The sequence below is a fragment of the Solea solea genome, chromosome 11 (assembly GCF_958295425.1).
Source record: "Solea solea chromosome 11, fSolSol10.1, whole genome shotgun sequence".
Taxonomy (NCBI): Eukaryota; Metazoa; Chordata; class Actinopteri; order Pleuronectiformes; family Soleidae; genus Solea; species Solea solea.
In genome coordinates, this window is record NC_081144.1 from 7762162 (window position 1) to 7788016 (window position 25855).

At 41.0% G+C, this 25855-nt stretch overlaps 1 protein-coding gene across 1 annotated transcript; it reads right to left on the reverse strand.

Annotated features, from left to right (window-relative positions):
- Window positions 1-376: 376 nt before the first annotated feature.
- On the reverse strand, window positions 377-25579 carry LOC131468398 (inactive dipeptidyl peptidase 10). The gene is made up of 25 exons (XM_058642586.1): window positions 25440-25579; window positions 19503-19617; window positions 18659-18754; window positions 18404-18498; window positions 16061-16132; window positions 11633-11685; window positions 10974-11055; window positions 10411-10531; window positions 10169-10323; window positions 9651-9748; window positions 9402-9525; window positions 8966-9007; window positions 8770-8874; window positions 8081-8172; window positions 7314-7361; window positions 5619-5737; window positions 5472-5519; window positions 5096-5194; window positions 3911-3977; window positions 3598-3792; window positions 3444-3498; window positions 3257-3356; window positions 3118-3176; window positions 2560-2632; window positions 377-2472 (listed from the first exon to the last, which is right to left on the reverse strand). The coding sequence occupies exons 1-25, from the start codon at window positions 25476-25478 to the stop codon at window positions 2255-2257; spliced, it is 2370 nt and encodes a 789-aa protein (XP_058498569.1). The 5' UTR covers window positions 25479-25579; the 3' UTR covers window positions 377-2254.
- Window positions 25580-25855: the final 276 nt, after the last annotated feature.

Genomic DNA, 25855 nt, shown 5'->3' on the forward strand with positions numbered 1-25855 from the left:
GTCTGTATGTGACGACAACTGATCATCAAAGTCTGTTCAAGAGCAACCCTCTATTCTGCACTGAACTACTGCATCGTCATGAAGCGACACATTGGTTTAAAGGACTACTTCTCACTGATCTGTTAAATCAAGTTAACGTTCAAACTACACAGGTGTCGTTTTAAATGTGACCAATGTATTTCCATATCCTGGTGAAGTGATTGAGCGATTGCAACTTTTTATCCACCAAAATATTAGTTATATATATGAATGACTTTCAGTCAAAATCTGACTGTCAAAAATGGACAGTAATTATAACATAACCTATGGAGGGGGGGATGAATGATGGGGCCCAACCTTGTTATTTAAAAAAAAAAAGAAACTACAGTCACCAGTTGAAGTTTATTAGCTACACATAATTAAAAGTCCGTCTTATGCAACCAAAATGTGCAATACAGTCCTCCCTTTGTAAAGGTTACACGTTAAACAGTACGGTTACTGTGACAGAAATGAGACGTACAGCTCAGCACAGTAGTCCAAACTGCATACTCGAAAATAACCACATAGTTCAATCGTCACCTCTTTAAAAACAGTTAAAAACAAAGATCTCAATAGTTTTAATAGCTATATATCTGTCATTATCAGCATATATTGCAGCAGCAGATAATTAGAATTGCTGTGAATGCTGCAACAATACTTTTGCAGAGATCAAAGTCAGTATTTATACCCTCAAGTGTGTCTGTTGCCATGGCAGCCATGGTAATTAGTAAAGACACCAAATAAGGTTTGCTGTAAAATGAGAAGCTCAATCTTTATTGTCAACAACGTCGAGGGAAAAAAGTGAAAGGAGAAGCTGGTTGTTTAGAGTCGGGCATTCATTTACAAATTGCATGCAGTTTACCAGTGTGGTATGGTTGATATTTTAATGGTCACTCCAATTACTTTCATAATGGCTCAACATTGTGTGCAAAGAAATAATTTAATTCTGCACTAGAAATGATTAAAATGCCAAGACATTTACAAACAGAAACTTTTTGTAGTGACCTACATAGTTCTTGCAATATTTCTTAAACTGGAGCTGGTGGTGTAAATGAATTCAGCTGTATACTTATCACATAATGCAAATAATACCAGTGGATAAAACCCACAAAGTGTCCATATGCAGCATTAAGTCAGGAACACACTGTACAAAAGACTTTGACAAAAAAGATACAATTTTGTGGACTGAGAAGTCAGTGCAGGCCAGGGATATGTAGGACATGATGTTCATAAAACACTAATCTACATTAAGTTACAGTAAGAAGATTTATTTTGCAGCACACTCACTGTAAAACAAGTGATCTGAGAGCAAACACGACACCTCTGCACCTCTTCTGGGCTCTGATTACAACTAAATCTCTGGTGTCACAGCAGACTTTGACCAGTCACAGGGCAGTACAGAGAGAGAGTGAGGGCTCCTACTGGCTGCATGAATGTCCCCTAGGTGGCTGCTACTCCAGCACCAGCAACAGCTGCCTACACTACAAAGAAACCTAAAGAAAGTTAAGAGTCTAAAACGGTCAGACAATAAACACAAAAAAAAACATGTGTCAATGTCAGTTAAGCGTTTCAGAGACGGAGAGATTCCCTCAAGTCATCTGTCGGGTATGAAACGAGAGCATATATCCGCGCTGATGAGAGGAGCTCAGGTCAGACAGAAACATGAATATTTTAATAACCTATGGATGGAACTCCCCAATCTATTACTTTTCAAGCGACCCTGCCGACTGCAGCTTTAAATCTAAACGTGATATTGTCAACTAAGTAAGTTTGTCTTGAAATCTATCTGCATCAGTATAGATTTTTAAGTCTTCCAGTGTGTTCCTGGCTGCTGGCAGATTTTGTACTCCATACACCTGATGGGTGATATTCAAAATTTACAGAGAGTACAGACAATGCAATGTCAACCAATCCACATCTTGCAGCCATTAAGACATGCATGTTTTCAAGTCTTTGTAAACGTTTGTCGGAATCAGCAGTTTTCTAGTTCACGTCATCTTAAGTCAATTTTTGTAAACAAACAGTGTCTTGAACATACAAGTGGAACAGAAATAAGTGTGTGCAACAAGATATACAGTACATCAATGTTTCCAGTAGTTGTAGGAGGTGATCTGATGTGTTTGGTCCCCACTCCTGTGCTCTTGTGTCTGGTAATCCGAGCCAAGGTAATGCATAAAATGGCGTACAGTCCTTAGAGAGTCCTTCAATCCAGAAGAAGGAAAGGGAAACTCTAGGCTCAGTCGTCTTCCTCCTCTTCATCCTCTATGGGATCTAGGAGGACGCTGTGCTTCAAGCAGGTTTGGAGGTAGTTCACCACTGTCCGCTGGAAGTGTTGCATGCTACGGGGCTCTCTCAGCACGTGACCCTCATCTGGGTACAGTTGCAGTGAGTAGTTGGCGTCCACCTTCACCAGTCGGCTCAGGAGCTCGGCACTATGCTGGAAGTGTACCCTCGCTTTCACCAAACACACAGTGGAAATACGTTTTTAAAACACACTCAAATGAACACTAACAGTCAGCAGGAAAGTTAAAGAAACCTCACCGTCTGCAGTTCCATGCAGAATAAGGAAATTCTCATCTTTCAGCTTGTTAACCTCCTCCAGCAAAGAGGCAGTCTGAAAAGATACGTCATAACAATAGAGTTAGTAAGCACACTGGTAAAAACGATTTGAGTGTATCACAACTGCCCTGCAACAGATCTCACCGTCATAAATTTTAATATTCAGTTTTAATTGAAATTTTGCTCTTAATGAGGTGATGTATAAACTTTATGTTCATGGCAGAGGCTGCTGCAGATTGTGGTGAATTTGGATTTAAATTTAACTACCGTCAGTGACATGACTACAGCTGTGCCTCAATCTAAACCTGAATCATGTGACTATAATAACACGATTGAATGACTCTAAAGTTAAATTAACACCTCTTTCAACAAAAAATGTAACTACACAACCATTATATAGGCATATCTTTGAAGTACTGCTGTATCAGACTGCATTACCTCTCAGTAATAAACATACAACTGAGTTTAATCCACAACTGATATACTACAATTATTAACACAAGAATATATGAGCACAGAGTATTTGCTTTAGAGCCTCACCGAGTAAGCATGCTCCTCCTTTGCTGGAAGGCCTAGATATCTTTCAGAGAATGCAGCGCCTAAAAGAGTGGAACAACATTTCAATTCAAATTTTCACAGCTAAATTGTTTGAACAGTCAATGACACAACTGCAACTCACTGTACAGCCTGAAGTCAGTTATTGGTGCAGCAGCAGCTGTGCACTGAAAGAGCTTATCTGTCGCAGCCAACATCTTGAGAGTTAAATATCCACCAAATGCCTGTTGGGTGGAAACAGAAAAGTGACAAACATTGCATGGAATCAATGGAGAAAAAAATTTGGCTTTTCAATTAAAAAATGCTGTAACCTTGCCATAGAGGGCCATCCGGCGATCATCAATGTATGGCAGTTGCATTAACAACCTGTGTAAACATCATAAAAGCCTATTAGTTTATCAGATCACTGGCTTTATTTTCATGTGACAATCAGACAGCCTTATGTTGTTGCACAACTGCACTGACTCAATAACCGCCAGATAATCTTTGACTCTCAGTGAGCCAAGCTTGCGTGGATCCAAAGCAGAGGTCTTCTGTCCACGGCCAACCCCACTCCTGCCATCCACCCAGGCCAGGGCCACATTCTGTGCACTGGAGAGCACCTGAGGCCAGTCAAGGGAGAATTCCTCAGTCACCGACTGACCACCAGGTACACCATCTCTAAACAAGATGAACAGGATCAACGAGTGTGGCGGCAGTTGTTAGGTTTGGCAGTGACAACAAAAGCCAGAGATCAAAGTTGAGCAGGCCTGTTGTGTAGCATGTAAGTGGAACATACACAATGATGAGGAGAGGGTGCAGGTTGGCCTCATAACCCTGAGGCAGAGATAGTTTCAGGTGCAGATCTGAGGAAAACAAAAATGGTCAACTGTGACCGACACAGACATGTTTGAAATTCCTCTACCTTTAAAAGCATCTGAAAGTCCAGCACCTTGCTATACTGAGAAATACAGAGAGAGTCGTGTGGAGTTGATAGACTTATTCAGCATTGTGTGAACTAATTTGACAATGGTTTGAATCTACAGTTATACACAATACTATTTGAACTAAAACAAACAAACATACTTGCATACATTTCCCAGAGGTCATGCTTGACTCAAGATTACTGTGACATGACTGTGTTTGTGGGGCCAATATCCTAAAAGTAATCATGACCAATTCATTGAGTTACTTGAAAGTCCAGTGTGTAAAAGGAAATACAGAATAATTATACTAAAGTTTATTTTTAAGTGTACAATCACCTGAATGAATGAATGAATGGTTATTATTAATTACCACAGAATGGACCCTTTATATTTAGAGGACCGTCTCTTCTCTTGAGAGGCTGCCATGTTGGACCACTATGTTTATAATGAACAAACTAAACACCTTTTGTGTTTAGTTTAGTGATAACTAAAGGCTACCACAGGGAGTAAGAAATATTAACCCTTAGAACACAGAGCATTTAGACTTCTTTTTTCCATTACTATATTAAAACGTATATACAGAGACTATAAGAATATGTGCAATAAAGACTTATGACATATTTTTTTTACAGCACAGCCTATAGGCAATCTGATGAAATTGTATATATTTTTTCATTTTCACCAACCACATAAAAGTACTCAAACTTTTTAAAATCTGATTGAATTTGTGAAATTTGAAAATCAGTCATGGTTAAAAGTTCGCTTGGCTTGAACAAAAATAAAAGAACATTTTTTTTTTGTGACTTCTGCACAACTATCACTACTCCTGCGTTGTTGTTGTTTTTTAAAAACTATGTGATATGAAATGAATCCTAACTTTGACTCTACAACACATAAGGAGACGAATAAATACACCCGCCCAGGATGTCCATATAAGGATTAGTCTATTATTCCCAGCAATTTACCAAGGATGTGCCTGTGTGAGTTTACACACTGTACATTTAATGAAGGGACAGATAGAATAAGAACAAATACAGTTAATAGTTGCTTTGTTGTACCATGGTTCTCTGCTGGGAGTGTCCTGAACAAAGTCTCTGGGAGCCTCTTGCCCTGCAGGGCCCTAGACAGAGGGCTGTTATCCTCCAAAACAACATATCCTACAGGACATAAAACACCACTGTGAAACATTTTTCATCTTAAACATAAAAACAGACACAGTGTTGTAGACCCACATTCTATTCTCATTATACACAGCTCTAACTGAGAGCCGCAGACAGAGGGCAGTGTTCACAAGCATGAAATGAATGAATCTACATTCCTGTCTACTTGAATACATTGCACTCTGCAGGCTGTCATAGGACACTGCAGAGAGCTGGTGTATCAGTCTCTGTGTGCCAGCACATTAGCAGATACATAAGCAGTTGTAATACTCACTGGAGGGGTCCTTTGTACTGTGAACCGTCACTTTAGGGATCCCAGGGCCTGGGGGATTTATTGCAAAAGACAACATTATAAAACCAACTGTCAAAGCAGCGTGTTGCTTTCACACACATTGTGATTGTGTCTGTGCGTCTCATTTACCTAAGCAGTGGAGTGTGAAGTAGGTTTGATTGGGACTGAATTCAGATCTAAAGAAGCGACATCCCTCTATGAGGTTACAGGAGACGCATCGCCGCTGAAACACCCCATCCAGGTCCACACTAGAGTAAAAGAACAGAGTTTATTGAGCACATTAAAGAAAAATCGGACTGTCTAAACAGGTTGATTTGCTCCAGGAAAGGGGCAATTGATTGTTAAGGTCTTAAGGAAAAGTGTCAGCATTTAGAGTCAAACCATTCAGCCGGCTGACTTTTCAGAAAAAATTGGGTTGAATAAGGTTGGACATAAAAGCTGCAATACAGATTACTCTGTCAAGTCTCTAAATGTCCTTCTCCACTCCACTGCCTACTGATTTCATACAGGATTAATCACAGACCGAATTTAAACAAGCCATCTTCCCTCCTCCATAACATTGAGCTGTCTCCGTGAAGCACAAAGCTATGTCCACTGATGAAAGGATATGAAATCCAGGAGGGGGATCAGGGTACAGGCAAGTGAGTTTATCACCCATGGGACTATAAGTCTCCGCAGCACGCAGGGTCCTTGTCCTCTGAGATTGGATTTTAGTTATAAATGTCTCAATTCACTTGTTGGCCAGAAGAATATAAAACACACAACAACAAAGATTCACGTGCAGTTAAACTGATTGTTTTTTTTTTGTATGCTATCACTGTGGTTAAGATGTTGGTGATATCAATGGGACGGTTTGTCGATTAATCCACCACATCAGTCCAGACTTATTTCATTTGCCAACTATGATATTGATTTCCTTGATATTTACATTCCTTAATAAGTCTGAAGTCAAATGATATTGAAAGTGGGTCAAAGTTGTAATTTCTTTAGTGAAATAGCTCAATAGCTTCAGAATGAGTTGGCACATTTTGCATTTTTTTACATGTATGGTTCTTGTGTGATGCATCGTGTGGGTTTGTGCCTGTTTTTTCCTCTAATATCATCATAAGATTGCCATTTTTGTGATGTATGTTACCCTCAGAATGACCTTTTGTGATACTCTATAGTCTAATGCAGTTTGTGGAGGTAATTTATTAATTCAGATCAATTACTGACATCATTCACCATGAATGAATGACTGTATTTTTACAACATTTTTACCCAGTATACAGTGAGTTCATGTTTATTGCGTGCACAATGAACAGATCATTGTGTGTACGCGATAAACATGAACCAACAATCAACCAATAACAAGACATGCTAGCATTAGCATTAGGATTGTCTGATTAAAGGTCCAGTGTGTAACATTTAGGAGGACATATTGGCCGAAATTGAATATAGTACCAATGAGTATGTTCATAAAAATTCAAAATTGTTTTGGAATTATTTTTATTATTGTTTTAATTATTATTATTATTATTATTATTATTATTATTATTTTCATCCATGTTTCTACAGCAGTGTTTTGTGTTTTGAAGCGAAAGCTCACTACAAAAATGAAGAAGAATGGCTTTGCCCAAAGTTTGACATCCTTTTTGAAATGTGAAGGCCACTGTAGTTCCCTGACACGCTTGGGAAAGGTAGGAGTGAGCGGTCAAGTCCTCTTAGATGTCACTAACTCTTATAAACTGGAACTATACATATCTGTTTATATCAGTATTTGGCTGTTGTTTGACAGTTTTTTGGGTTGTTGGGGGTTTTTTTTTACAGGGGAAACAGGCCTACCTGTAAAGGTGTCTACTTTGTCTGGATTCCTCTGTGCTCAGGAAATAGCTGATGAAGAGAAATGTGAACCACAGACACAGCAAAGTTATTCAAGAGCTGTACATCACCCCTGGGCATCTTCATCCTAATTATTCTGGACATCAATTATTTACGTCAACCCTTCTCTACATATATTTACATACTTTCAGCGTGCTTATAAAACCAGCTTTGTATCACATTTAATTTGTAATTAAGTGATGCTGATTTGAAGTAATTGAGCAGTGGATGTACCTGGCAGTTTCATTAGGTTGACTTGACTTAAGCCCATGGGCTTAGGTACTGAAAACAATTGTCAAGATCCGTAATTTCTGTGACTGCCTGAGTTGCTCACACGCCAGTCAATCTATTCATTATCTGTTCTGTTCTTCCCCAAACGAGAGAACTTTAAGCAATAATCTGCACAAGAATTGTTCTCCTCTGAAGCAATTTACTGCCAGAAGCAAAGTCACAGTCAAAACCATTTTCTTTCTTTCATGTTAGAATTGCCTCATATCATAACATAACCATAACATTCACCCTGAGTCTAACTTAACAAATACAATTGCTCCACAGCAGCTGACAGGTCTAGAATTAGCATTCTGCTAACAACAAGAGATGATCATTTTTAACGTTCGGCACTATTCTGCTCAACCTCCCTGTAACTCGTTTCTTCATAGCGAAGGTGCTGTGAGCTGATAAATTCACTGACTGATGATTAAACCTGACTGTCCACAAACTGTCTCACATACAGTTTTCCAGCCTTCTCGTCTAGGGTGCAGAGCAAGGTGACATCCCAGCTCCCCGATGTCAAGAAGCGAGGAGGGACAGATGGGATGGCAGGCTGTGTTACAAAGAGAAACAGATGAACTGGAAGGTAGACGCTGGAAAATATACAGAATAAAAATAGGCACAGCGATGTGTGTCAGAAGGTGAGGGAAAAATATGAAGCTAAGTCCATAGAAAAAATTAAATGATGGTGGCTATGGTGAGAGTTCAGAAAAAAAGTAAATTGGGGTTTTAGTTTATTTCAGACATACATACATGAGGCCATATGTGTGGGACTTTGAAACCAACAAATATAAAACACTATAAAACTGCACAGCTTTTAACGAGAGAGAAGGCAATTAACAATTTTAACTGCCCCACTCGAGATTAACGTGAGATGAACTGAATTGTTTGAAAAATGTAAAAAGCAAATAACAATGAAATATTAATCAGTGAAAACATTATATCAAATAAATGAGATCTGACATCTGGTGTTTTGGAACGTGTAAAACTAGTGTGAAAATAGATAATGTTACAGGTAGGAGGGGATTGTGTGGAAAAAACCCAGACCTAAGGCATTGATGTGCTGCTGAGATCTATAATGTCACACCGTTTTATCCGACTCTTGTCGAAGTGTTAACAAGATCTTAAAGTTAACAGCTCTCACACTGACCTGCGCTGAGAGTCCGGCGATGTGGTGAAACTCTCCACGAGCTCCTTGTTTTGCTGGCAGTATTGTATAAAACACAGAGCCATCGGCTGAAAACAAGGGGACGTCCTGTTGACGAAACGTATGAAGTCAAAAATAAAAGACCGCCCTGATAAACAGGTTATAAACAAAAATATGTGAGACATAAGCAATACTTAACCTGTCGTTGGTTTTGCATTATGTCCATGGCCATTTTGTGTTTCTGAGGATTTAAAACCACATGTACTGGTCACATAATCTAAAATGCACTCACATCAACATCAAAAGCTGATTTGAATATCTTTGTATAAATAAAGCGTATTATGGTCATTAATAATTAGAGACAGTATTAATAATAATTGCCATTGGGCAAACTGAAATCTGCAAGGAAGGGGAACAAATAATAAAGTTCTGCAGTACATCACAGAAAATTCCTTTCACACTGCAAATTACCTTAAATATTCATTCAGCCAGTAGAGATATAAAAGCATAATAAAAAATAATAAAAAAATCAGTGTTCCCAACATGTAAAAGAAGCACAATTTCTATTTAAGCTGCAGATTGCAGCAAAGGCCATTTGGATTACTAATGTGGAACGAGTGGTGAGGAGTGCTTACCTCTGAGCATGCCCCTGTGGTGGCCTCACACACGCAGAGCACTGATTGGTTCTGGACACGATTCAGCCAACGCACCGCAAGGCGAGTGCTACTGATCCAAGTCACCATAGAGATGTAGTTTTCCCTGAAGGGGCGATGCAGGAAATGATACATGAGGGAAAAGGGGGGGGGGGGGGCAGGAAATTCTGACAAGTGCGGTCTAAAGTCTTCAAGGTTTATTCTGCTTTTAGATCCACAATGAAACACTACCTGGTCCTAAGGGAGTCAGGAGGCATCATCTCCAGAGTGTGAGCTGGACCATAAAGATTCACCACAAACAGATTGACTGATGGGATACTTGATCCAGCCTTTGAACACAAGCAAAAGGGGAAGAATTAGATAAACCCATACAAGCACCAAGTGAGAATTTCCCCAAACCTTTATACATCAATTCATCCCTGAGGTCCACACTGAAGCGCCTTATCTTTAATGTAGACAGACCAGAATATAAATAAATATGACTTTGGAGGTCAATTATTTCTCCAGTTCAGTGGAATATCTACATTGTGGATTGGCTAATATTTGGGGGTTGACGAATGATGTATTCTGAAGATTTTGGTGATTAATTTGCCTTTCCTGTGTAGTTGCTATGAAGTAGGGATGGGCATTTCAAGCAAATGAAGTAATTGCCATGGACTGGATTACCATGAAATATGGTGTGTAGACTCATTCCAGAGCCTCTTATGTGGCTTTAGAGATATAACATTCTGTTTTCACCACTTTCTAACCTTGGGGTAATGGAAGAACATGTTGGATGGATAAAGACCACCTAAGAACTGAGGTATTTCCATCACAGGTGTGGCAGAGTTGTTGATGCTGAGGTATGCCAGCCTGGCTCCATCCATAGACCACCAGTGGGCAACATATGTCAAAAGCACCTCCTCTGTTTTAAAAGACAACCATTTTAAAGTCAAAAATATATTTATTTATCAAGCTGGTACTTTTAGGTTTATCTGTGAAGTCACCCTACCTTCATAAGTCCAGTCAGAGATCCCATTCACCAAATTCTGGCCCTGGTCGGTGGTTGTGAGACGCAGGGGTTTGCTGGTCACACTCGGTTTGTAGTAGATATCCCCGTTAAACACATATGCCTGGCACGAGGAGCACAGACACACAAGCTCAAATCCATTATCAAAGACAGTTTGGTTGCAGGCTTCATTGCTGGCTTCCCGATTTGAGCGTCGGATGTCGTCCAAGAGTGAATGAATCATCAGCCAGCATGCACACGGTGGAGAGCCTATTTGTCTTTTCTTGCCAGTTAATATGCTCCATATGAGCACTGACATAGCAGCAAACGCCAATTACATTGTGGGGAAGATAGATGAATCATTATATGAGTGTAAAGGGACCCCCAGTATTAGCAGCACCGTCTCTTCAATAACCTTTCAGCTGGAGGTCTTTCCATAAAAAAAGACATGGCATGATTAATGATGGTGATTTATGCATCCACTAGCAATATAGATTGTAAAGGTTAAGAAAAACAACTTGCATGTATGATGCTAATTAAAACACACTGATCAGTGCCTCGCTTACCAGCTGGTTCCCCTGAGGCCCCCATGAAGCATACTGTAGCACTGCCTTGTCCCTCTGCGGAGGGTTCAGCTCCAGCAGGTCCCTGGAACACACATAAAACCTCAAACATAATCCCTCCATTATGGATAACTGTCCTGTTTAAAGCCCTCTGAGGTCCATCCATGCCCTGGCCTTGAGAAAGGGATAATGTACTGTGAGGACAAAAGGAGCAAGATGCAGTGAAGGGAAACAATGGGGTTGGTTCATGCAAGGGTGCAACACATTTCTGGCTGCAATTTTTCCTGTGGACAGGCAAACATTTTCCTCCTAAGCATAGTCAGGCAACAATTTAAACTGTGTGTCTTCCTGAAACCCTCTCTAGAATGACTCATTAGAAGTTCGGGGGACCATCCAAAGCCACCATGGAGTTTCCCCATCGATTTAATGCAAAAATATGAATCTCAGGCAGTGGAATCTGACGTAGAGTACAAACCACATGTCGGGTTATGCAACCTGGAAAGGACACTGATGAATGAATGCATATCTGACAAATATATGAGGTTCTGATTCGATGAGAGAGACGCTTTGAGGGGACGTTTTATTCAGTTGGCAGATCGGCTTGCATTGGTAACGCTCATGCCCAGTGCAGCCCATGCATTAGCATTCATAATTCCACCTACCCATTAGTCACATTGTAGATAGCATAGGAGGCTGTGAAGGACTGAGTGAATACCTGAAAGAGGTAGAGGATATCATGCATATACGTGTGCTAACACCACATTTATGCTGGTACTCACACATGCTCATACACGTAAAAAGTAAAGGAAACAGTGGTGAGGCCGATCTTAAACAATAAGGAACGTGAAGGTGTTCGTATCCTTTACATTCTTCATAAATAACGGCAAATTACAGCATCAAGAGGCTCATTGCTTTCATAAAAGAGCAGTGACAAAATGCAGTGCTAGAAAATCAGAACGACAAATATTAAATGATCAGTAAATTAATTCATTATTAAAAGGTCAATAACAATGCAGTGTTATGATCTCCCCTAAAAAGCAAATAGCACCGTGTTTGTTTGTATATATGTGGTCATTTTAAGTCGACCAAGTATCTTAATATTGCTTTGACTGTTTCACAGCTTAATAAAAACTCAAAGACTCATTACACCGATGGCTCACAATTTCATCCATAGTGCATAATCACTGTGATTATAGTGAGGAGCAGAATGAATGATGCGGATCTGAGTACCAAAAGTGTAAAAAAAAATGAAACAATAAAACATCAACATGAACGGAATTCAAGGCAAAGATTCTCATTAAACAGCATCATTACAGCGAGTATAGTACACCTCCCACTGTGGCTGGCAACTGTGTTGCAAACCTGATACAAGCAACAGCTGTTCAATTAATAATTTAATTAACCTGCTGAAGAAGACAATGGGACCAGAATCCATGAATGTGCGCATGTGTATGTGAGTGTGTGTGTGTGTGTGTGTGTGTGTGTGTGTGCTCACTGCAATTGATCACAGCATTACCTGACGTGTTCTGGGTATTACATTGATTTCTCAGATTTTCTTTTCCTTTTTGTTTAAACCAAATGATTGGAGGCAGACTATTTTCCCAGTGGCCAATTGAAAGCTTTAGCCTCTTGGAAACCGAGTTCCTACAAAGAAATTAAATGTCACATCCTCTATACAGCACACTTAGCAGTGAAATTGGATTTCTCCTTTTTTCCTTCGAATGCATGGATGGAGTGACACAGGAATTAAAGCTACTGGGGTAAAGTAAAGTGAGAGAAACAACTGCTGAGGCTACAGTATATAACTGGGTGTACAAGAAAACCAGATGGGTTAACGGCAGAAAAACAACAGGAAGGAATGAGCCGGTCAAACAGGAAAATGTGAGGGACCGAGATAGAGAGAAGGAAACAAAGGGAGGAAAGGATGCTGACAGGGCAGAAGCGCTGACTGCAAGCCAGAGCTGACAGGTTCCCCAACACACACACACACACACACAACGAGGACTGATCATGAGTTACAGGCGATGTTGTCTCTTCAGTACCAAAGGGGGCAGCATTGCTGTGAGCACAATCTTTCTAATCAGCTGTTCATGATTTGTTAGGGAACTCAGTGATTCTGTTCTTGATTTACCATCATAAAGTCAGTGGCAGTGGCTGTACATTACTGTGTGTTTTTTTTGTGAGCCTGTGTATGATAAACAGCCGGCAAGAGTGAAAGCATCTGTCTCGGGGAGGCAGATGGAACTTTAATGTGGCTGCCAGTAGCTTGTCATAAATCCTCCAGATTGCTCTGCTTGTCACCCCCTGCACTCTCCGCCCCTTCCGCCGGTGCTGCTGCCAAAACAGGAGGGGGCACAACACACTCAGAAGGCTACAGCGTGGGATATGACAAAGAGAACGGTATAGAGATTACAGTACGGTACATGAGCAGAGGTATTGGGATCTGTTGTACACCGCAGAGATAATAGCATCCTTCCTTCTCTATATGTATATGTAGTTCCTATCTCACAAGCATTTCATTTTTTAGGAGCCCCTGAATATGCTGCCTTTCAAACTCATGCCCATCAGCGTTTGGTGCAGACACAACTCCTTTGGCATTTCATATGTTCCTAAACTGCACCACTGGTCGTGGTTTGGTTGTGCTTGTCAAACCCAAAACACTCATTCCTATATGTGTATGTACTCACTTCTATGTATACCCTCTTATCAAAATCCATTTACTTTTCAGCCACCGAGCATAAAACCCTCCCTAAAGCCTCCCAAGCTATACACACACAATCCTTAAAACCCTTTTTAATGTTACACACAGCCTACTCATCCATTTCTCTTTACTGCAGCTCTCTATCTTTTTTTTTCTCGTATCTCTGTCATTCTCCAGTAACCATTCTGATTGATTTCAACCGGGAGTGTATGTAAGTAAAATGGTGCACATCCCATTATTCTTCTCCCCCTCCGTCACAAGTGGCTTTCCCCACATTTATTCCCCCTCTCATGTTCCCTGCCACTCTCAGTAGCGAGCCCCTCGCCTTCCAAACAGTGAAGCTGGTGCCTGGCGCAAACTGCTTCAGTCAGCACAAATCCCCCCCCCCCAGAGATGGATGGAAAAAGGTGAGTGAGAGTGAAGAAGATGAATCAGGAGAAAGGGAAAGAAGGAAGAATCGCCTGCAAACATACAAAATGCCAACCGTGTTTGCACACAAACGTACACACACACACACACACACTCATTTCTAAATACACAGATTATTCCAGGTGGCATGCCCGCTGCCTCGGAGTTCCTCGAGCATGCACACACACACTGAGCGTACAGATGCGACGACACAATTCCTGCTGATATCAAAGGAAATATGCTAATGACGTGGCATAAATCCACCAAAGCAGCCCACAAACTGGGCAAAGAGCGGAGCCTGTTCCCTACAGAGATGTCTGAAAACTGATTAAATATACGTTAACTGCTCAATAATGCAGTTAGGATCCACTGTGTTCTGTGACGGATGCTGTAACACAGCAACAGGCCCATTCATTCCACACACAAACAGAAAAATATGTGATTACAGCAAAAACAGGTCTCTTGAAAGTAACTGAACAAATAAAAGAACGAAAGAGAGAGCAAACATATGCATTCAGATTCCCGTTCCCTAATTGTGTTTTCTGCTTTTGCTGATAACACATTACGCAACTTGCCTGACCTCTGAGCTGAAGTAAAGAGATTACAGCAGTGAAAGTGAGACCTCAGTGTTTATTCAGAACCACCTGTGTTTTGTGATTCTCGTCAGCGTCTCATTAAAAGTGGCCTCTGAAGTAGCACAGTGATTTCATTACCTTTCCTGATCCCAGTTTGTTTCCCTCTCTTCACTCTGTGATCAAGCTTTCCTCAACCCCTGCACCTTCCACCATCAGCTAGTTTAAATATTCAACTCCCCATATGTTATCCACGTAATGTGGCCTAATCTGCTGCTGCTGCTGCTGCGGCAGAAATCACACACAGACACACGGGCAAAGACACCGACACGTACACTGGTTTGAGCAGCTGTTCATTTTAGGACACTGCTTTGACTTCTATTCATTTGGACAACCTAAACAAAGTGTTTATCGCTAATCTTACCTATAACCAGCTGATGCCTAACCTTCACCTAACCACAATTCAAATCTGAGCTCTAAACTTAACCCTTAGAACACAGAGCATTTCAGCTGCTTTTTTTTCCCATTACTAGGTTTAAAGGTGCAGTATATATACAGAGGGTATAAGAATGTGCAATATAGAGTGTCTTATATCCTTTTTTTCAACACCAGCAATCTGATGAAAACTATATAAACACACCTGAGCAAAAAGTACTCAAAATGTTTAGAATCCGATTGAATTTGTGAAATTTGGAAATATGTCACAGTTACATTACATTACTTTACATCTCATTTATCAGATGCTTTTATCCAAAAGCGACTTACAAGGGAATTGAGTACAATCAGCCAGGGGTGGTTCAAAGTTCAAAGTTCACTTCGAAATACGGTAAATTTTGTGACTTCTGCACAATTATTGCTACTTTAAATCACTACTAAAAATGTGATATGAAATTAATCATAACTTGGACTCAACAACACATAAGGTGACAAAAACCCCAACTTTTTTTTAAACCCCCCAGGATGTCCATATAAGGAGTTGTGTGTTATTCCCATTCCCATTCCCAATTTACCTGTGCTGCATGAGCACTAAGGGTTAACCAGTTCCTCAGAAATTAAGTTCTACCTCATTAGGACCAGGTTTTGATTTTCACGAGTGCTACTGGTCCTGACAAGGTCAGTGTTTATACCAGAAAAGATCCTACAGAGTAACAAATACAAGTACTATCCACACTCACACACACACACAGAGTTGTGTTTCACTCCTCTCCGTTGCATCTTTGGCGCTCTGACTAAGATTCATGACACCATTGTTTCACAGTCACTGTTGGTCTGCCATATGTATAGGTTTGTGAACAGCAGCAGCTTCCCTTTGATATTATTGCATGGTTTTAATTTATGGCCCTAGATATTTTCTCCTGGTAAAAAGTTTGACGGTGCTAAATCTAAGTCAGCATTTAAGGGAAACTTACCATTTGAATGTTGTACGCCAAGAGGACAAACCTCTTGTCTGCAGACACTTGGAATTTTGTAGCACTCAGATCCTGTAGACGAAGAGAGAAAGAATTAAAACGACCCTCGATCAGAGATGTCTGTTCAGTCTATTTTTCCGCATGCTCCGTCTTCAAACTGCAGATTCACTGCAGTATAATAGTGAAGTTCAGACGTTTTACATGAAAAGAAAAGCACTTGTGTTACCTGACCCCTCAGTAACAGTCAGGGTAATTTTTCATTTCCAGCTAAGACATCTATCTTTGGTCATTGAGTTCCGTTATTTTCATCTCAACCCAATTTATTTGTTCACGTGTATATTCCCAAAATAAAAAAAAAAAAGAGCCACAGGTCTGAAACAACTGTGTCCAAGCTGTTGCAGGGACACCAATTAAACACGTTGCACAGACAGAATCAGGCCATTTACAGCTCTCTAACGATGTATAGTTTGTCAAGGTTGTGTGAAGGCTGAGTCCAATAAACACGGAAAAGCCCCACAAAGATCAAAGCATCCCAGGAGTAGAAAAATGTACTGTAAAATGTTGAACAACAACCAAAAAACATTTGTATCCTCCTGACAGTGCTGTTTCTTCACATCTCAAGAATACAGTGGAATACAGTAGGTACTCCACTGTATTCTTGTTTGAGCCAAAAGACCGTATGAATTAAGAATACCAGTTTATATACGATTTGTTTCCAACATACAGTATACAGTGTCCGGGTGATTCCAGTGTTAAGAAAGAGTCTCCCTCTGGGGGATTGTTGTAAGTGATAATATTGCCACATTTTCCAGTGATGATGGTCCAAAAATCACACTAGCCTACTAAATAATGCATTAAAAAAAAGATTATTTGTTGTTGTGTAGCCTTTTCTGTGATGCACAACCAAGTTATAGTTCAAGTTCCAGGTTGTGTGATGCTGAGGTTTCCACAGTGAACTCTATTTAGATGGCTTTGGTTTTCAATTGGTTATTCAGACGCCTTGTATGATCCTTTTTATGACTATGAAGCACTTTGTAACCCATGTTTAATTTATTTATTAAGTTTATTGCTGAGGTTTAACTTTCCTTCTGTGAGTCTAAATTTCCAAGTTTGACATTATATTTAACGGAAGCATCTCAGCAATTCACTACTCGTGTGAAAAAATATCTTCTTCAATTATTGTCTACAGCAGAAGGGATGGCAAAAACCATAAAGAGGAAAAGGTTTGTGAAAAGGCGTCTCTGTGTGATGACCCATATAAGTCTGTCAGTGCCTCGCAGAGGATTCCCTTTGAAGGCACATGTTGAGGGCTCACAGAGCAGCCAGATTGGTGGGGGGGGGATGAGCTGATACTGTCACTTTGCCAAATCTTTTTTTGTTTGTCGTGAAGCTGCGGGATATGGAACAGTGGGACTCTACAGCTTTCCTATCTTTCAGTCTAGAATCATAAAGATAACCATGCTAAGCATGGATAAGTGACTTATCCTATTCGGTTGATGTGACTTAAATCGGGGCTGCATGGACACAGATCGTCAGTTCCAATTTTAAAATCATATTAATCAAATCGCTGTTATGTTATATAAGATCGAGGTATTGCAGCAAATCTGGAAGTGGGATTTAGCTGTAGTAGAGCACGGCACTCTATCCTCTATTGTTGCTTGATTTTCCTGCACTGCCACGGTGCAGGTCGATGACGTCAATGCTCAATGATTTACAGATAAGATGCCGCATGGATTCTGTTATGGCCCTTCTCATTAGGCCCTCCAGCCCTTGGGTGGTCGCTGGATTACACCTGGAGGTTGCTGGTTCAGGAGCCTTCAGTACGTGGTCCTAGATCAGATATTTATTCGATATGTGGCCAAGATTGTCCAATAAATCTAATCCCAAAATTTAAACCTAATCCCAAATCTGAATGTTTTCGGGCTGTGGGAGGAGTCCCTGGAGGAAACCCACTCACACATGGGGAGAAGATGGAAAGCACACAGAAAGGCCCTCAGTTGAACTGGGATCTAAACCAGTGACCTTCTTGCTGTGAGGCAAGAGTGCTAGCCACTGCTCCACCGTGTAAAAGAGAGTGCCATGTTTTAGGTATGGCGTTTTATATTGTTGTTGCCAACATATGTAAAACTGTGTTTGTGTATCTGTGCCATTTGAGAGGACAATCACGTTCAGAAGCAAGACACCTGTAGTTATGAATGTGACCAGTCAAATCTGATCTGTTTTTTAATTTGATTTAATACAACAATGTGCCTGGTTACTCTGAACATAGCCACTTTGTCTGGGGAGACATTCGGCACCGCCACCTGTGCTCTGTACTCATCGGCTGCGTGTGTGGTGACTCACCAGGGAGCTGTTATCCAGCAGAGTTGTGGTGAGGTTGCTGTGGAGGCTAAACGACAGGACGTGTCCCTCTGTGGTGCGCACAGCCACTTCGTTCTCTGACGGCGGTTGAGACAATTAAGGAGAGGGAAGTGTCCAGAGTTATTAGGGTGATGAATTACATTTACAGAGATACCTGCGGTGTCTGCACGCCGGCAGCTCAGTTTCAGGTGAAGATCATTAACAGAGTAATTTGTGAGTCTCAACAGGGATACTTACCGTTCAACCACGCTACGCAGGGGTCATGAACTTTGAATTCCTCACTCTCTAGGTCCTCCATGGTGATATGGGAACGGAGTAACAGGTGAGATTCATCTTTAAGAGCAGAGAAGGGCGAGTTAGTTCATTAGAAAACCCTTTTCTGTGTAAAGACATACAGCCTGGTCTTTATTTCTGCCTCCAGCTTGCATTCTTTGTTTATGTTTGTTTTGTAGCTTGCCCACATTATCCCTCCCTTTTGGCAAATTTGTGACAATTTGATAAACACTCTAATTCAATTTTTGGTATGTAGTTAAAATTCCAAGTTTAACATCTAACTAGATGTGTGTGTGTGTGTGGGGGGGGGGGACAACCAACTTCACTCTGCCCACTGATTAAGTCATTATATCTTGTTTGTTTACTCCAAACAAACACTGAAGTGGAACATGTAAAGTGTTTTTTTTTGGAGGGGTTATAATCTCTAAGAGACTATTTTTTTTGGTTGCTTGGCAACTGCTCAGAGCCAGGAAAATGTCACCGAGTATATACACCCCTCCATAAAGCGGTGAATTGTCGTTTTTGATCATGCAGTTGTTGCATAGATAAAAAACAAACAAAGATGTAAAGTGTTCATTTGTGGAGTGGCTCTTTTCCCCTGTTTCCAGTGTTTGTTCTGAAATAAGCAGTTGCAGCTGCTGATGTTGATATTCTCTGCAAACTCTCCACCGCAGAGTATGTAAGCATATTTTCCACAATGTCAAACTAATCATTTGATTCTCCACATTACAACACGTCTCGGCTTTGTTTCTCTCACTTTTACCCTCCGGCGCGTCATACATTTTTTTTTCTTTCTCTGCATCCTTACCAGGCGTAAGGAGGATGACAGAAAGAATCACCAGAGACATAACAGCCAGGATCACCACCAGGGCAATGCCTATGCCCTTCCAGTTCCGCGGAGGACCGTCTGAACTTCCCAGGTCCTGATATTGAAGAGACACACACAGAGACAAACACACAAAGACTGTGATGAATGCTATATAATACAGCCAAGGAGGAGAAAGAGGAGGCGAAGGAGGAGGAGGAGGAGAGGGACATTAGTGCTGCTTCATTTCCACATGCTCACAAAATTTCTCCCCGACATTTAACAGTATCAGCCTCAGGAGGGGATGAGACCAGTCTTCAGCATCACAGGGACCTCACTGGATTAGACTCATTTTCCACATGACAACTGCACATAAATGTTCACTAGGAAAGCCTGGACTGGAGAAAAATCTGCACCATGATTTTGTCTTCATCATTTCACCTGTTACACGACTGACGGACCGTGTGATGTTGCTAAAAGAGAGAAGGGTGAGCGAAGTTATCTGTGAGCGAAGCCTGAAATGATGAAAATGTGCCTCTGCTGGGGAAAGCCGTTGCCTATTTCAGATGCAAAGAGTTGCTTTAGGGATTAGGATTTATTTAACAGCTCTGGATGAAACTGTTAACGAGGCCATAAAAAAGGGAGAAGGAGATGGAGACTACACACACACACATATCTATATATTGTATCTATATATCTCTCTCTATATGTATATATGTATATATATATATATATATATATATATATATACTCCTTGGTATAGACAAAGCTAGAAAGTGGAGAACTTCAAGTTTCGGCTCAGTTCCTTCCATGCCATCTGTAAATATGATCAGGGGGAACTGATGGAATGAGCTGGCGTCCATATCTGTCATAATTAAACACAATAGCATGCTGTTTCCAGGCTGCACTCCACTCCCTCATAATGAGCAGCTGGCACTGCTGGAGCCACATGCCAGCTGGAGTGTGAGAGTTAAATCACAGCGCAAACATAAAACTCAGCCTTGGTTATGGCTGCCCAGCCCTTTGGCTTAACCCCAGCCACGGGCTGTCATCTTCCTCTGGGCCATGGGGAGGCTGACAGCGGAAGGAGGGGAATCTATGCGGTTTGCTGGTCAACAGATTGCTGCTCCATCAGGCTCCCTGGGTGACACCAGCTGTCCCCAAATCTGGGCAACTAGCCACTCTTGCTTTAAAACAATATACAGTACTTTGCTGACAAATACAATGAGATACACTTCAGCCATGTTTACATTACCAAGCCGAAGTGACTTGTTTTCATTTTTGTTGTTGATGTGTGACTTACAGTATATCTGATTTGTTCTGGGCTTCACAGACCCAAATTTCCAACAATCTGTTCTGATTTTTAAATCATATTTGTGTCACTTTAAAACTCGTTTTAGTTCAGGGACCGCATACAAGTGGGCCGAACCAGTAAAATAACAGCATCGTAACCTACAAACAAGAACTCCAAATGTAGTCCCTTTGTTTGTAGTATCTTTTTACAAAAAAACAAACATTATGAACTTCTGGTGGGCTGGTTCTGGCCCGCAGGCCGTATGTTTGACAATCCTGCTTTAAAATCAAGCACCATTGAAGGACAGCGTCGGCCAGAACTCACCCGCAAATGTGCTTCGATCAAGAAAAGGTACATCTAATCTTAGCCATCGCTTTAATACGGAGTGTCTCAAAAAATATGTTTGCTGTTGTTGATGACGACGTGTACAAAAAGGTATCTTTAAGCCGCTTGAAAAGTATTACAGTGAAACGTTGTACTGCATAAACTGCGGTCACAATGTCCAATAAACACATGAGAGAAATCTGCAGAAAAAAATGTGCAGAAATCTGAAACTTTTGTCTTTCTTCAACTTTTTTTTTTTTAAAAGAAGAAAAAATCCTTCACATAAATCATTCACAATAACTTTCAATAATTCATTCCAGGACTTTTGACATTCTATTATAAAGGAAACGGGTCGGCTTTAAGTTATGAATGGCAGACAAAGGGATGCTGCTTTATCTTGACCGGTTGCCAGCGCAGACCTCCTGCCAAGGCCTCATCTTTAATCCATGGACATCCTTGGCTGTTGTATCATAACATGTTAAAATTAAAATCACCACCAGGTGCACCTGCAGGGAACATTTTTAAGTGCTGTCTGAGCTCTGACAGGTCAGAGCTGGGGGAGATTGATGACCATGCCGTTGTATCTACTGGCCTTTCTAGCACTCTCCTTATATCATTCTTGTGCTCTCTCTGTATCCAATCCCTCTGTGAACCGCTATTATCCCTCCATCAGATAGAGAAACGTACAGTAATGTCTGTGGAGGATTTGGTGGAAGAGGATCCAGTCATTACTGCATCAATTTTGAGGATCTGAGAAGTGAAGTGTATACACCATGTGTACTAACATTAAAAGAAATGGCCCCATATAATGGTCACATATCATAAAACCCATAAAGAATTACTCCAGAATCATATAAGACACTTTTCAAATTAAATTCCTCCACTTGACGGATTTCAGCACACAGAATTTTAATTTCTAAATCCACCATCAAATTACTGTGTGCAGAGCTGAACATCCTTCTAATGGCAAGCACAGCTCCTATCATTCCCCTGATCCCCCGCACATTAAACCATAACTTCCAATTGAGAATGCATTGCTGTTTGTACGAACAAGGAGAATCCGCACTCTTGTGTAAATGAGGAGTTTTGTCACATTTGCAAATGAGGTATGAATATGAATCCCCAGAGTAAACAAGCGGAAAAGCTGCGGGTGTAGACCGGCTCCTGGTCACGATGCATGAGGGGCTTAATACAGAATAATCAGCTGCCATAGCTGGGCTGTTCGACTGACCTGGTGCAACTCACACAGCAGCCTGATGGACAGGAATATCACAACATATCAATCTCAGTATATCTCAGAGCTAGTTTTTTTTTTTGTCGAGTTAAATCAAAAATTATCACACATTGACCTTCCCCCCCACCATGAACCATCTATTTTATTCAGTCTGCCTGATCTCGTTGACGTTGGAGGGGAAGCCAAGATGAGGTGTCAGGCAAACACCAAAGGGTGCAAAATGCAAATCAAAGGTGTGGGTGTTTATGGGTACTGTCCACCCCCCCCCCCACCCCCCAAGCTGTGCAGAACTTAAAGAGGGCTCTTACATTTGGCAGCAGAGCAGTGGTAATTTTTACTCATCCAGAAAAAGGAGAATCAATAAGATGTGCAGTTTTTCAAGGTCTAAAGGGAAACGAATAGTGCGAATACAGCCATAAAGGAGACATTTAGACAGACATCCTCTGTTGTTCCGCGCAAAGTTTGAATCCTTGTGGAATACCAAGACCTATCTCTCTTACATTTAGAAATAATCAAAATAATTATTTTTTTGTTTTTTTGTCAGAGCACTGCACATGGAACAAGCAACAAACAGAAAATCCCATCTGTACTGATTGAGTGTGACCACTAAAGAATAGCAAACCACGCCAAACGCAATCACTCAATCTGTGCGACATGAACCAGCGCTCTGTGGTGTTGGATCCAGGCGGTGCTGAGAATTCGTAAATTGGGCTCAGGAGACCTCCTTAACTCCATCTTCTGTATTTTTGAGGCGTAGCGAATCCGACAATAAATCACATGGAGAGAAGAGAGGGAACCAGGTCGTGTGAAGATTCTGGTCCTGGATTTGCATACCTCTAAAGCCCTCAACCTATACCCCCACCCTCTCTGACAACAGGAAATGATGTTTATTACACACATGACATTGACAAAGCCATCAATGAAATCTCCACCAACATTAAAAAAAAGGGGGAGGGGGGGATATCTACTGACGGACACGTGTAGTCCTCAATGTAACCTACATGTGCCTGATTTTAATGATTCACTGCAATGGCTCACAAGGGAAAGCCATAGATTAGAAAGCAACCCACGTATGTATTTCCCTGTCAATATCTCTCACTGCCTCATTTAAAATGAAGTCCATCATTAGAGAAGGATGTAGCTTAAGCATGGTTAGAATTAATGGTAACCAAGCAGCAGTGGTAATGGGATACTACAGCTCCAGCTCAGTATTGATTCATATCTTTTATCACATTTCTGCTGCTATACACACTGCACCACAGTTCCCCCACTTAAAAAGCAGTAGTTGCCCCATATGGGACAAACAGGGCAGATCTTTTTTTTTGCCCTCCAGGCTTATGTCAGACACAATGCAGCACACGCCTCCAAGAAATGAAAGACCTGCTGCTTATAGCCTCTGCTGCTGCAAGGCTGCCCTGCTGCCTTATTCTTTTTCATGCTCCCCATCACGCATAAGACAATTACTGTGCAAAGGGGGTTCAACATGAAATAGCTTTTTCCTCAGCATGTCCAACCGCACACGCTGACGGAGTTATAGTGTGGCTTTGGAAACATGCAACATCTGCAAAAGATGTGTGGGAATGCTGTGACAACATGTTGTGGAGTTACAGTAAAACATGAGAGAGAATGAATTACTTGTCACGGCTGGGACTTTACAGAAATACTGTATCAGCACCTTATATGCTTATTCTCAGAGTATGGGCTTCTCTGTGTCATACTGTCACATTATCCGTGTTGGGAATGAAAATTAAAACAATACGCCTTTGAAATAAAATCACTTTTATTTATGTCTAAACTCCAGCGTCATGCTTTTGCGGCATGAAATTGTGATATTGCTGTTATGGAGGAGGACACGCTTCTTTATTGACTTTGCACCAACTATAAAAATTATATTGTGACACAGGGAGAAAACCGTGTTATTCCACATGCATTTTCTCACCCAGTGTCTAAACAGCAATTAAAAATGTTATTAATTGTTTTTCTCTGCAAAGCACATTGATTGGCGACAACAGAATGAGATGTTTGTGCATTTGCAGGTGATGAATTGTCTGTTTAGCCCTGCAGCCTTGTGTGGTCCTTGCATGGAAACAAGGAGACATTTTCAGGCACGTTTCACGACAGATTCAATCACAATAACATGTGAATACAACACCTGAAGTCAGTCAGTTCATGCGACTCACCATCGTGCTTGTATTACATATACCAATGAGTCATTATTTAACTAATGACTTAATGGCTCAGTGTAGTCCTGAGCACTTTAGCCACTGGGGAAGCTGTAATGATTTCCAAGGGTGACAGTTTGATGAGATTTGTTAATTAGTCGACTTGGCAGGCTTTGAAATTCTTTCACTGTCCTGTAGATAAAGAGAAGCATCACAATAACAATTCAAGACTGTGCCTGACAGTGCATGGTCAACTTTTATGTAAGGATAGAAACCTTCCTCAAACATATTAGTAATGCAAATATCATTCAACATACGTTGATAATAAGTTACAACCAAAATCCAGCTATTTGAATGCATAAAGTCCTTTTACAAGTTCTTAATTTAAAATACAATGAAATGCCTTTTTAAATAAACCAAAAAAATTCAACCAGGAATGTGCATTGACTGTCAAAAAGCATTACATATGTGTGATTACAGTGAGGACTGATGATGCTGTGAACATCAAACAGAGGATTCCTGGTCTTTGTTCCTTGCCAATAACAGTACACAGCAGAGGGATAATTAATCATGTACAGTGCAGCCCCTTTATCAGAGTGCAGCCCCCCCAGATGTGTGTGAATATTAGAAGAAAAATTATATAATGGTGCTGGAAGTCTGAATGGGACATGAGAGTGAGAGGCTCCCTCTGCACGTCGACTTACTACAGCAGGCTGCACCGCAGTGCACGATGTCAGCTGGCGACCACAAGGATTGATATTGACGAGAAAGTCTGAATGGGCGAAATTACTAAAGCACTAATCGATATAGTGGCGCACACATGAGGAATCCCTCTGCTGCACAACACACACACACAGAAAATGTTTTAAAACAAATAAATGAATAAATAATATAATGGATAAAAGCATGTGAACATGTGCACATACCAGCTCCGTGGTCATGTTTTGTTGAGTGGTTGCAATCATTGTAATCCGCAACAAGCTCTGCTGCCTCTGAAGCCTCAACACCCGCCGAGCAGCTGCACTGAAATCTTGCGGAGCTTTTTCTGCATGCTCTGCTTCTTACAAGTTTGCCTCTCTCTCTCTCTCTCTCTCTCTCTCTCTCTCTACCTCTCTCTCTCTCTCTCTCTCTCTCTCTCTACCTCTCTCTCTCTCTCTCTACCTCCCCCCCTCTCTCTCTCTGCTTGACAGACTCGCCCGTTCACTCGCCTAATTCCAATCTGCTTATTATGGCTTATCGATTGGTTCAGAAATGAATCGTGACAGCAGGGCGTTGGATGTTAACATATATTCGGTAACTTCAGCTGCTTCAGCATTTCAGTCAAACTGGAGTTTCCGCGCGA